This window comes from Maylandia zebra, linkage group LG18 (genome assembly GCF_041146795.1).
Source record: "Maylandia zebra isolate NMK-2024a linkage group LG18, Mzebra_GT3a, whole genome shotgun sequence".
NCBI classification, from domain to species: domain Eukaryota; kingdom Metazoa; phylum Chordata; class Actinopteri; order Cichliformes; family Cichlidae; genus Maylandia; species Maylandia zebra.
Genome location: NC_135184.1, coordinates 5,524,169 through 5,535,411, shown reverse-complemented (window position 1 = coordinate 5,535,411; position 11,243 = coordinate 5,524,169). Strand labels below are relative to the sequence as shown.

The 11,243-nt window shown below is 39.1% G+C and overlaps 1 protein-coding gene across 1 annotated transcript; it reads left to right on the top strand.

Moving 5' to 3' along the window:
• The first annotated feature begins 7,780 nt into the window (after positions 1-7,780).
• LOC112432079 (tripartite motif-containing protein 16-like) lies at positions 7,781-9,929 on the top strand. Its single transcript, XM_076876871.1, has one exon. The coding sequence runs from the start codon at positions 7,802-7,804 to the stop codon at positions 9,458-9,460; it is 1,659 nt and encodes a 552-aa protein (XP_076732986.1). The 5' UTR covers positions 7,781-7,801; the 3' UTR covers positions 9,461-9,929.
• The last annotated feature ends 1,314 nt before the right edge of the window (positions 9,930-11,243 follow it).

Sequence of the window (11,243 nt, the reverse complement as noted above, 5' to 3'; positions counted from 1 at the left end):
CGTGGTTTTGTTTAATTGTTTATGTCAAACGTCGACCTTAAAGAGATCAACAGAATAAGAACTTAGACATAAATTAGCCTTATGAATAAATAAAATGTGAAAATATCAGTTTGTTTCAGGTAATGTCAGCTGTTTATTAAAAAAAATATTCCTTTTTCATCTCTATTTTTTCTTAAACCTAATTACTAGTCTTAATTAAGGTGAACAGACTCTGAATGGGGGACTTTTATTTTAATTGTGTGTAATATATTAATTACATTTATTGAATTAAATAAAGATTAAGCCTTATTTTTAAAGAAGACATGCTACTGAATACATGGACTGTAGATAAAAGATGGAGGTGACCTTTTACTAGAGTTATTAGTTTTGAATTTTCTAGTTTTTATTTTTCATTCCATTTTGACTTTTTAAGGTCAGTTTAGTGTCAGTTAGTCTCCAGAGTGAATTTTCTTCTTTCAGTGTAGTTTTTAGTAGTTTCAGTTACTTTTAGGCTTTTAAATTATTATTGTAATATGGAGGCCAAATGTCAGAGGGAACATTTATGAAAATCAGCAGAGAGATCACTAAAAATAAAGATTTATTTTACCCCCCTTTATTTTTTATTCATTAAATAAGATCAAACTAATTATGGGGGGACTTTTTATTTAGTAATTTTTGTGGCAATAACCAAAAAAACAAGCAACATATTAACATTCTCTGACATAAGACCATTTAAGAGAGAGAGAGGAAAAAAACAGACCACGATTAATATAATGATATGTCGTAGGGGAGATTTATAGCTTTATATTACAATGTTCCAAAGTTTGTTTTCATTCACCCAAGTATCTGGCCACACATCCATCCCTGGTGGAAGATCTCCACCTTCAGTTGCAGGCTTGCTGTCATTCTTTCCATTGTATGAACTCTTTTCAGTCTCTGTTTCCATTGAGTTATGGATGGTGAGTTTGTTTGTTTCCATTTCACAGTTATCCTTTTCTTAGCTATCAGTATATATTTTTCATCTATGGTATACCTCTCTCTAGGTATAACTCCCAAGAGAAATATGGTGGGGTTCAGTGCAGGATTTACTTGTAGGATTTTCTCTGTTTCTTCTTTGATTCTTATCCAGAAGCCTTGAATTATTGGACAGTCCCAAAAGATATGTGAATCGTCTCCTATTCCCCCACATTTTCTCCAACATAGTTCTGCATTGGGTTCCTTACAATATGAGGAGATAACAAGAGGTGTATTAAAAAAATCTAAATTTTAAATTTCCAGTCAAACTCTCCATAATTGACTACTTGTTCCCTTGTTTTACACATCTCTTCCCATACATTATCAGTGATAATAATATTTAGTTCTAGTTTCCATTTCTCTTTAATATGGCCTGTATTTTAAGATCAAACTAATTTTAATATTAGATAAAAAAAATAACCCAAGTAAGTAAAAAAGTGTTTCATAAATGATGATTTCGTTAGAAATCCAGAAATCACTCAAACAGAACCTGTCTGTCAAAGTGAAGCAGGCTGAAAGCTCAGAAAAACAAACATCACACCACGATGTAAAGACGCTCAAGAAAACTTATGAGAAAAATTACAAAGTTATTGGCATCTATTAGTCTGCAGATGTTTGTAAGGCTTTGGGTCTCCAGTGAACAACGGAGAGGTGAACTTTCCAAGAAGCTACCAGTGACTCATCCAGGTCACAAAAGAACCCAGAATAACATCTAAAGAACTGCAAACCACAGAAATCTAACATATAAGAAATGTATAAAACCACATGTGCTCAATGGGTTGTTTTTTATTGTTATTCTTCTGTGTTTCAATTCCTGTTAAGATAAACCAGCTGGAGGGAACGCGGCAGATAAACGACTGCAGACAGAAGAAGAAACACAAAGCAGCAGTTTCTGTAATTCTCTTTTATTAATTTTTTTCTTCACATTTTTATTGACAGAAGTCAAGTAACCAAGGCATCTGTAAACAGTGCATCCACAAATCTACATGTTGCCTCTCATCAGTGCGATCGTTCAGTCATTCAAAAACACTGTTTGGAAATAAATACAATACTGATTGTTTTTTTTTCTTTAAAAAAAAAAGAAGAAGAAGAAGGTAAAACCTACATCTGCCTGAAGGAGCTCGTAAAGATTCAGTCTTTGTCTGTAGTCACAGTCTGGAAATGATGCCACATATGAAGCAACACACGGAGGTAAACGACTCGATGTGGTAAAATCCTGAAGCCGGAGGATGAAATACTGACACCACCTGCACGGCTGGTTATGTGCGGCTAGAATGAGAAATGAGAATTTCTGGACCTTTGAACCCCTTAAAAAGCTTTCAGCTTCATTATAAAGATTACAGAATATCTATCAGTGCATCAGGTGGTCCAGGTGTGTGATTAGGAGGCTTCCTGTGTGCCTCATTACAAGGTTTATTAAGCTGTACGACACCCAGAAAGCCACAAACTTCCTCCTAACAGCACTGCACCGCTGTCCAAAGACGACTAAAATGTTCCTCTATTACCATGAGCACAGACCCACTCCCACATGCATCACTGTGCTGCCCCAAAAGTAACAGGTTGACTAATCCGCCATGAAAAATAGTCCCCAATAAACGCACCTTTTCCTCCTGTTAAACAAAAACTTCCCATTTTCTTTTTGTGTGGTACAAAAAGGGGGAAAAAAGCCAGCCATCAAGAAATACTGGTGTCAGCAGTTCATCCCCCCAGTGTCGTTTGAGACGTGAAACAGCGCCGCCTGCAGCTAAACCGCAGCGCTGCATGGACAAACTGAAACAGCAGATGTTCTGGTTGTTAAATGTTAAACAGATGGACGAGCATCTCTAACACGACACAGACGGACACGGGTGAGATTTGTATTAGTTGTTCTCGCTGTACATGAAAATGGAATGATGTGCTGAAATTTGATTCTACTCTACTTTCTCTACTGGAATCGTGCGTCAAGTTTTCCTTCCATTTACTGAGAAGTGGTGCGATTTCTTTTTGTCCCAACGACGTTTCTTATGTGTGATTATTGTCACTCTAACATTACAGAAACATGTTATTGCATCAGACATGAGCTCTAACCTGTTCAACCATGATAATCACTTTAATTAAAACAAGAATCTTTTTTAACATCACTGAACCCTTAAAGCTCACCAGTCAGTCATCAGCTCCAGCACGCGCCTCATCTTGAAATATTCCAGCTTGAATTTTATTTTTTATCCTATTGCTGCACAAGATGCACCGCGACTCTCTGAGGGGAACAAAATAGGAAGCACGTGTAAAACAATAATAATAATGATAATAATAATAATATTAATGCAGTAACTGTAAACAAAAACAAGGGTCGACTGATCGATTGTTTGTTGGCTGTTATGAGTTTCATGATAACCGTGTATTGACGATTACAATGAAGTGACAATACTGTGTCAATAATGCAGGTATAACGTAAACTTATGAGCAACTGTTCTCTTTTTACAGGTATGCCTAGACTTGCTCAAACCTTTGAGTTTAACTATTTTGAATTTTAAATTCTTTAAATCTAACCAAAGAAAAAGGGCAGACTAGCTTGGGTAAAAGAACGAAAGTTTAGGCACACAACGATGTGTGCTGCTGGTCAAGTTTCTGGGCTGCTTTTCCTCATAACAGCCATCACTCAAGATTTTCTCCATTTAAAGCAATGCATTGTCAGGGACTGTAACATCGAGTCCTTGTACTGAATCTTTGATGAATGCATAAAAATACAGCCCAAGTCGACCTGTTGGTATCTGTCTGAAGTCTTACTGCTTAAATAGCTGCTTTTATCGCGTTTTTATTAGTTTGGTGAAAGAGGTTAACCGCCAGAAAACGTTTTAAAAATTGTCCTTCACCTGCTGGAGCTCAAACCGTGCAGCAAATGAAACAGGTGGCTTTAAATGAGTGTAAACTTTCTGGGGTTCAGGAGTGATGGTCAGGCATCTCATTTTAAAGTTTGCCCAGTTTGAATGCTCAGCATTAAATATCAGAGCTGCTTTTTACCAGAGCTGGTATTAACATCTTCGCTGGGACCAAAACTTGGTAGTTTTCTATACTCATGGGGACAAACAGGCCTCACAAGGACCAAAATCCCAGTCCCCACATGTTTGAAGGCATTTTTGAGACTCAAAATTTGGTTTTAGTGTCAGGGTTACAATTAGGTTATGGTTAGGTTTAGGGTAAGGGTCAGGGTCAGGGTTAGGCATTCATTTTTGATGGTTAGGGTAAGCAGCTAGCTCGTGTGAGTGCCTTTCCTGCCTTTACTCCATGTGCACCTAGAAGCAGTTGAGTCTTCCAGCCAAGTGGTTCACAAAACGTTCATTTCTCAAAGCTTCACACAGCGTGTGTGTGTGTGTGTGTGTGTGTGTGTGTGTGTGCGTGTGTGTGTGTGTGTGTGTGTGTGTGTGTGTGTGTGTGTGTGTGAGGGCATAATGAAGGTCGTCTTCATTACTTAACCATATAAACACACATGGGTGGTTTTAATATTGATATTTAACTCATACAAAAGTTTGTTATGTTTTATTGAATGTTTGTTTATAATCCTCAGATTTACCCGTTCTTATATTTTGCTTGTTCTTATGTTTTTGTATTTTGCTTGCAGACAAGAATTTTGGATACGATTGTCTTACCTGTGATTTCTCTTGATTGTGTGTGAAATGTGTGTGTAGCTTAGTTCAGTATGTAACCCCAGATAGTGGTTTGGCTCCAGGGTAAATTAGCAGCAGTCTATAAAGGGCTGCCAGTTAACATCAGACGGCCTCTGATGTCCAAATGAAGCTTTCTGAAGCTTGGATTGAAAAACGGTTCATTACTCGAAGCTTTTCAACACAGTCCTGTTTGGTGACATCTGGTGGACAAAACTATGAAGCGCAGCTTGAATCTACAGCTTATAATGAACTGCTTCATTATGATTGCCCACTCTGCAGAGATGAACTGACAGCTTCTCTTTAATGTCACGTGACAGTTGTGTCTGATATCGGGCTGATATGGTGCTTTGAACATGTATTTGTTTTACGTGAAAAAAATTCTGTTATGTCGATTTTAATAATAAATAATTTAGATGAATAAAACGTTCTTGTGTAAACATGTGCCATGGTGTGTTCTCCTGTTGCTTGTGACTTCTTGTAGTTTGTTAGTAATAAAAAATACACTAAATATAACAATGTAAAGCACAATATTATAATAGTTGTGAGTATTGTGCTGTGAGGTCACTGCCTCCACCTGATTATGTAATTAACCAGCAGACTGGTACGTTTATATATAATATACTATAAGTTATATCATTATAATTATGTGTACATCATATTTCTTATGTACATTTTAGACCTGGGAGCAGAAATGCTGATGAACTGGTTTTTATTGAGGAACAGGCAGAGCGTCCTCTCTTCCTGGCTCCATGTCTATAATTATGTCACACACTGATTCGCTCTCACAAAACCACCAAAACACAGCACAAATCCCACCAATGGTTCAATTCCTTATAAATCTTTGAATCAGGTACTGAAGCAGTGACGTGCTGAATGAAGCTTCAGTCGTCATTGATCACGTGACTCTGTTCAGTCAAACCAAGCCTCAGCACAGCGTTTCTGAAGCAGTGTGTTGATTTTTTGACACACGTGCCGGAGCTTCAGCTTCAAACGGGCCGTCACCATCAGAGTTGCTGGAACCATGTCCCACTACTGGCTACTCTGTTTTATTCTGTGTTAAGTTTTTGAATGTGAATTTTCTGTGTTAAGAATAACAAAGAAAATGTAATGAAGTGATTTTAAAGTTTAAACTTTGTGTTAAATCTTGTAAATCAGAGAGAGAGAGAGAGATGAGGTGTGGGTGCACATCAGATGATCAAATGTCAACAACCTGATTGGCCCAAGTGTGAAGATGTGGCGTCCACTGAGGGAAGGGGGGAGAAAGGGTGAGCAGGTATAAAAGTGAGGTGAAGAAGAGATTCGGGGTTCTTCCCTTTTGTCCTCTGTGAGATGAGCAGTTCAGAAGTTTGGATCTAAGAGGTTCACAGTTAAAATTCCAGCAGAGATGCTAAAAGGAGAACCACAGTCCAACCTGTGAATGTTTTTAACCCTTTGTGAAACAACAAAGGCATAAATATGATCATATCAATATTATCTACTGGCTCAGACTCATAGGATCAGGGATTAGAACTCCTTTTATCAGAGAGATGAAATCTACTTCCTGTACAGGGTTTTTTGTGGGCCTACCGATCGACAGAAACTAGAGTCAATAAAAAAACTGGACATTGGCTCAATGTGTGTGTGGCACAGGCAAACAAGGACTGAGTGCTGTGTAGTCCCACATAAAGTCAGACACCTGGTCACCCTAGGTGGACCATGGCATGGTCTATATGGAGGATACAGACACTGCTGAAAACATGACTCTGTCTGGTTTAGATGATCAAATGTCTTTACTTTAGGAGGCTGTGGCTCAGAGTACATTCACATAATGCCTTTGAATAAATGTAAAAGCTTGTTTTGCTCCTGCTTTGATTTCTTTGTCCAGGTAGAAATTCTGCTTTTTGCCTCTAAAATCTGAAACAGTTTGAAACAAAGTTTGGCGCTCTAATCCTCTCTGTGTTTGTCCTTTGGTCAGATGGTGATATTGAATGAAATATTCCAGTATTCAGTAGCTCAGCAGCTTTGTAACATGTGGTTTTGCACACTGTTCAAACCTCAGATGTTTGTGTAAACAAGTGTGGAGGACACAAACTGACGGGGGGAGGAACGACATTTACTGTTGATGTGTCTGACATTTAGTCTCCATGAGTTCTCATAAGACTGAAGAACTCTGTGATCTCTAACATGCAGCTGTATGTTTTGAAATCATGTGTCTCATTCTCTGGACTTTACTAGACAACGAGTGAAGAACATGTAACGAATATCATCTTTAAAGTGATGAATAATAACTCTGCCTCTGTGTCTTCATAAAAAGATCGTACTTCTGAAAGGTCAGAGGGCAGCATCCACTCTGGGTTTACACAGTTTTGCAGCTTTAGCTCTTCTGAAGTTCAGCACCTGCTTTTTCAACCAATCAGAAGCCAGTATTGTAGAGAGTTCATATTTCTTTTCATGCAATTGAATAATTTTGAATGTTTAGGTGAATATTTATATTTAGAGTATTTTCTCGATCAGTGTCTTCAGTCCTGACCCTGAGTGCGTACATTTAAAAATAAAGTGATATAACTTCTTTTACATTACTGTGAACTTCTTGTACAGTTTGACAGCTGATTGTTGTCGTGTTTGTCGTCATATGAAGATCGTTTCCTAAAGAGGACTGAACAGTCATTTAGCCTCTGGCTCCATCCATGAATCTGATCTTTGCTGTATAATCTGTGCTGTTAATAGTGTAATGGAACATATAATTTGTACATATAATTTCATATGTAATTATGATGATCTTTACCCATTAAGATTTCAAATGAAACGATAAACAAAGGCCAAGAAAACTGAGTTAAACTCCTGAGTCTACTATATATTTGCACCATGAAGAAATGAATTGTTAAAGTTTAACTGGGTCAGACTTGTTACTGCATGCTGTAACCAAACATACCACACCCTGCATCATGTGATTGGCTCTTGGTCGCACTGTAAGAATATTTCTTTAGTGCCTCCCTTCACAGATGTGTCTGTATCAGGATGGGTCTAAACAACATGGTGTAAATGCAGTTGCTGGTGAGCCTCATTTCCTGTAGGAGGTGAACAAGAGCAGAGATCTGTTTCCCTTCAGAGCACAGAGGTTGTTTCTGTTCAGAGGAAGTGAAACTGTCTGACAGTCACTGAGAGACGGTGAAACGGCACAGCACATGAATCAAATGGACCAAACAAAATTCTGCTGTTCAGTCTGTTTGGATCTACTGAAGGATCCGGTGACTATTCCCTGTGGACACAGCTACTGCATGAACTGTATTAAAAGCTTCTGGGATGAAGAGGAAAAGAAGAAAATCTACAGCTGCCCTCAGTGCAGACAGACTTTCACAGCGAGGCCTGTCCTGGTGAAAAACACCATGTTAGCAGATTTAGTGGAGGAGCTGAAGAAGACTGGACTCCAAGCTGCTCCTGCTGATCACTGCTATGCTGGACCTGAAGATGTGGCCTGTGATGTCTGCACTGGAAGAAAAATGAAAGCCTTCAAGTCCTGTTTATTCTGTCTGGCATCTTATTGTGAGAAACACCTTCAGACTCATAATATTGTTGCAGCTTCATTCAAGAAACACAAGCTGGTGGAGCCTTCCAAGAAGCTCCAGGAGAACATCTGCTCTCGTCATGATGAGGTGATGAAGATGTTCTGCCGTACTGATCAGCAGAGTATCTGTTATCTCTGCTCTGTGGATGAACATAAAGGCCACGACACAGTCTCAGCTGCAGCAGAAAGGACTGAGAGGCAGAGAGAGCTGGAGGTGAGTCGACAAAACATCCAGCAGAGAATCCAGGACAGAGAGAAAGATGTGAAGCTGCTTCAACAGGAGGTGGAGGCCATCAATCAGTCTGCTGATCAAACAGTGGAGCACAGTGAGAAGATCTTCACTGAGCTGATCCATCTCATCCAGAAAAGAAGCTCTGATGTGAAGCAGCAGATCAGATCCCAGCAGGAAACTGAAGCGAGTCGAGTCAAAGAGCTTCAGGAGAAGCTGGAGCAGGAGATCACTGAGCTGAAGAGGAAAGATGCTGAGCTGAAGCAGCTCTCACACACAGAGGATCACATCCAGTTTCTACACAACTACCCCTCACTGTCAGCACTCAGTGAGTCTACAGACTCATCCAGCATCAATATCCGTCCTCTGAGCTACTTTGAGGATGTGACAGCAGCTGTGTCAGAGGTCAGAGATAAACTACAGGACATTCTGAGAGAGGAACGGACAAACATCTCACTGACAGTCACTGAAGTGGATGTTTTACTGTCAGATCCACCAGAGCCAAAGACCAGAGCTGGATTCTTAAAATATTCATGTGAAATCACACTGGATCCAAACACAGCACACATATTGCTGTTATTATCAGAGGGGAACAGAAAAGCAACATTCAATTTATTTGGACAGTCTTATTCTGATCATCCAGACAGATTCACTGGATATGAACAGGTCCTGAGTAGAGAGAGTCTGACTGGACGTTGTTACTGGGAGGTGGAGTGGAGAGGGGAAGGAGTTTGTGTAGCAGTCGCATACAAGAATATCAGCAGAAAAGGAAATGAATGTTTATTTGGACATAATGACAAATCTTGGTCATTAGATTGTAACAACAACAGTTATACATTTTGGTACAACAACATCCAAACTCGTGTCTCAGGTCCTCGTTCCTCCAGAGTAGGAGTGTACCTGGATCACAGAGCAGGTATTTTGTCCTTCTACAGCGTCTCTGAAACCATGACTCTCCTCCACAGAGTCCAGACCACATTCACTCAGCCGCTCTATGCTGGACTTTGGGTTTACTTTGGAGCCACAGCTGAGTTGATTAAAGTGAAATAGACTGAAGTCTTTCATATTGTGGGTTTAAATCTGTATTTAAGTTTCATTTTATTTTCTCTCCATCATTTCTGCACAGAGATCAGCTGTCAGTCAAACATTATGGGTGGTACCTCCACATCTTCTAGTTGTTCTCTTGATGTTTCTGAGTTTTTAAAGGAGATCTTTCCTGTGACTGTTTATGGAGGCTATCACTGCTCATCATCATTTTGATTTACTAAAATATTTCTCCACATGAAAATGTAAACTTCTCTATCCTCTAAATGTTTCTGGAATATTTGTATTGAACAATGTCGACATTTCTCTTTATGAGTATGGCCGACCATGTGTGTGTGTTTGTGTTTGTTTTTGTCAAAATCATCAAACAAATGAGGAAAAACTGTGATTTTAATGAATGAATTCATATATTGTGTTGATGTTTTATTGTGTGAATAAACTGGAAGGTTTGACTATAAATCAAACTTTGAACAAAGTCTTTTCTTCTGTCTTCATTCCAGGATCTCACTCAAATCTGATGCAGAAAATATGAAACTAATCTGAGAGAATAACTGAAGCAGTTTTCCTCCTGAAGCATCACAAAGTTCAGAGTTCATGTTTGGAGCAGAAGATTCAGCAGTCGCTCTGTGACCTTTCAACTTTCTTCACTAAAACAGCTTCATTACAGAGAAACAAGTCACATTTTCTTGATGTTCTTAAGTCCTTTCAAATGTTTTTAATGGTCCTTGAATGCAGCATCAGTGTGGCAGGTTTAAAAGGTCACTTTCTGTTGTGTTCAAAGATTTCCTTCAGATATGGTCTTTAATCAGTAAAGCCAGTGATACAGCAGTGTCATTAGCTGTGTTATTGGCACCAGGCTGTGTTTATGTATGTGTTTAAATCTGTCTGAGGATGTCTTCAGCATGAAATGATCATTTGCTCAGCTGCTGTGTCTCAAATGACTCCTACAGTCTTTGCTTATGTGACCAACTTTTAAACAACCAAAACAAATTCCCCTTTCCTTGATAAAAGTCAGCTTATCCCGATGAATTTTAGCTTTAAGCTGCTTACAATTCTCTAGTAAATGATTGCTGTGTGAACAAAACAAACAACTATGCAGAACAGTGGAATTTGTTCTGCTTCCAGTTGATTGAGTTTTGAGGTACGATTACTTGTGATTCAGATGTAGAATTTGTACCAGAGTAATCTCTTTCTGCCGGAACAAATGTATCAGCACAAGGCGCTTCTTGTACGTGCCCTCTTTCAAAATAAGAGTTCATTCCATCAGAACGCTCAGAGCTACAAACTGAGTTTATTTTTAAGACACGAAGCTTTGCCTTAGTTGCTGCCAACTCTGTTTCCAAGGATAATTTCTCCTTTTCTTTTCTCAGTTTTTCCTCTTGCGCTTCAATAGAATGTTTTTCTTTAATGCAGCGAGTCGCTCCATGAGCGCTGCCTTGTCAGCCGCAGCTTTAATGCGTGCGGAAGATGTTGATGAAATTCGACTTTGCTGTTGAAGGAAATTGCCTTCCCGGGTTTCCTCCGTGGCGTGAGCGATAAGCAGAGTTCTGTCCTTTCCTTATAAGATTCCTAATTATTTAAAGTAACACTCAGGTATGCCATTCAGCTGGGTTAGTTACGACGTCGGGAGCAGCTTGGGAGAACAAGGAAACACAGACTGCTTCAGGTTGTCTTCCCAAATCGACTCAAAGGTTTATTTGATACACAGCAGTTTATATAGATGAAAAAAAAGGTTCGTGTGTCAGCTTTCCCAGTTCAAACCGGTACAGACCAAATAAGGAAACGTCTT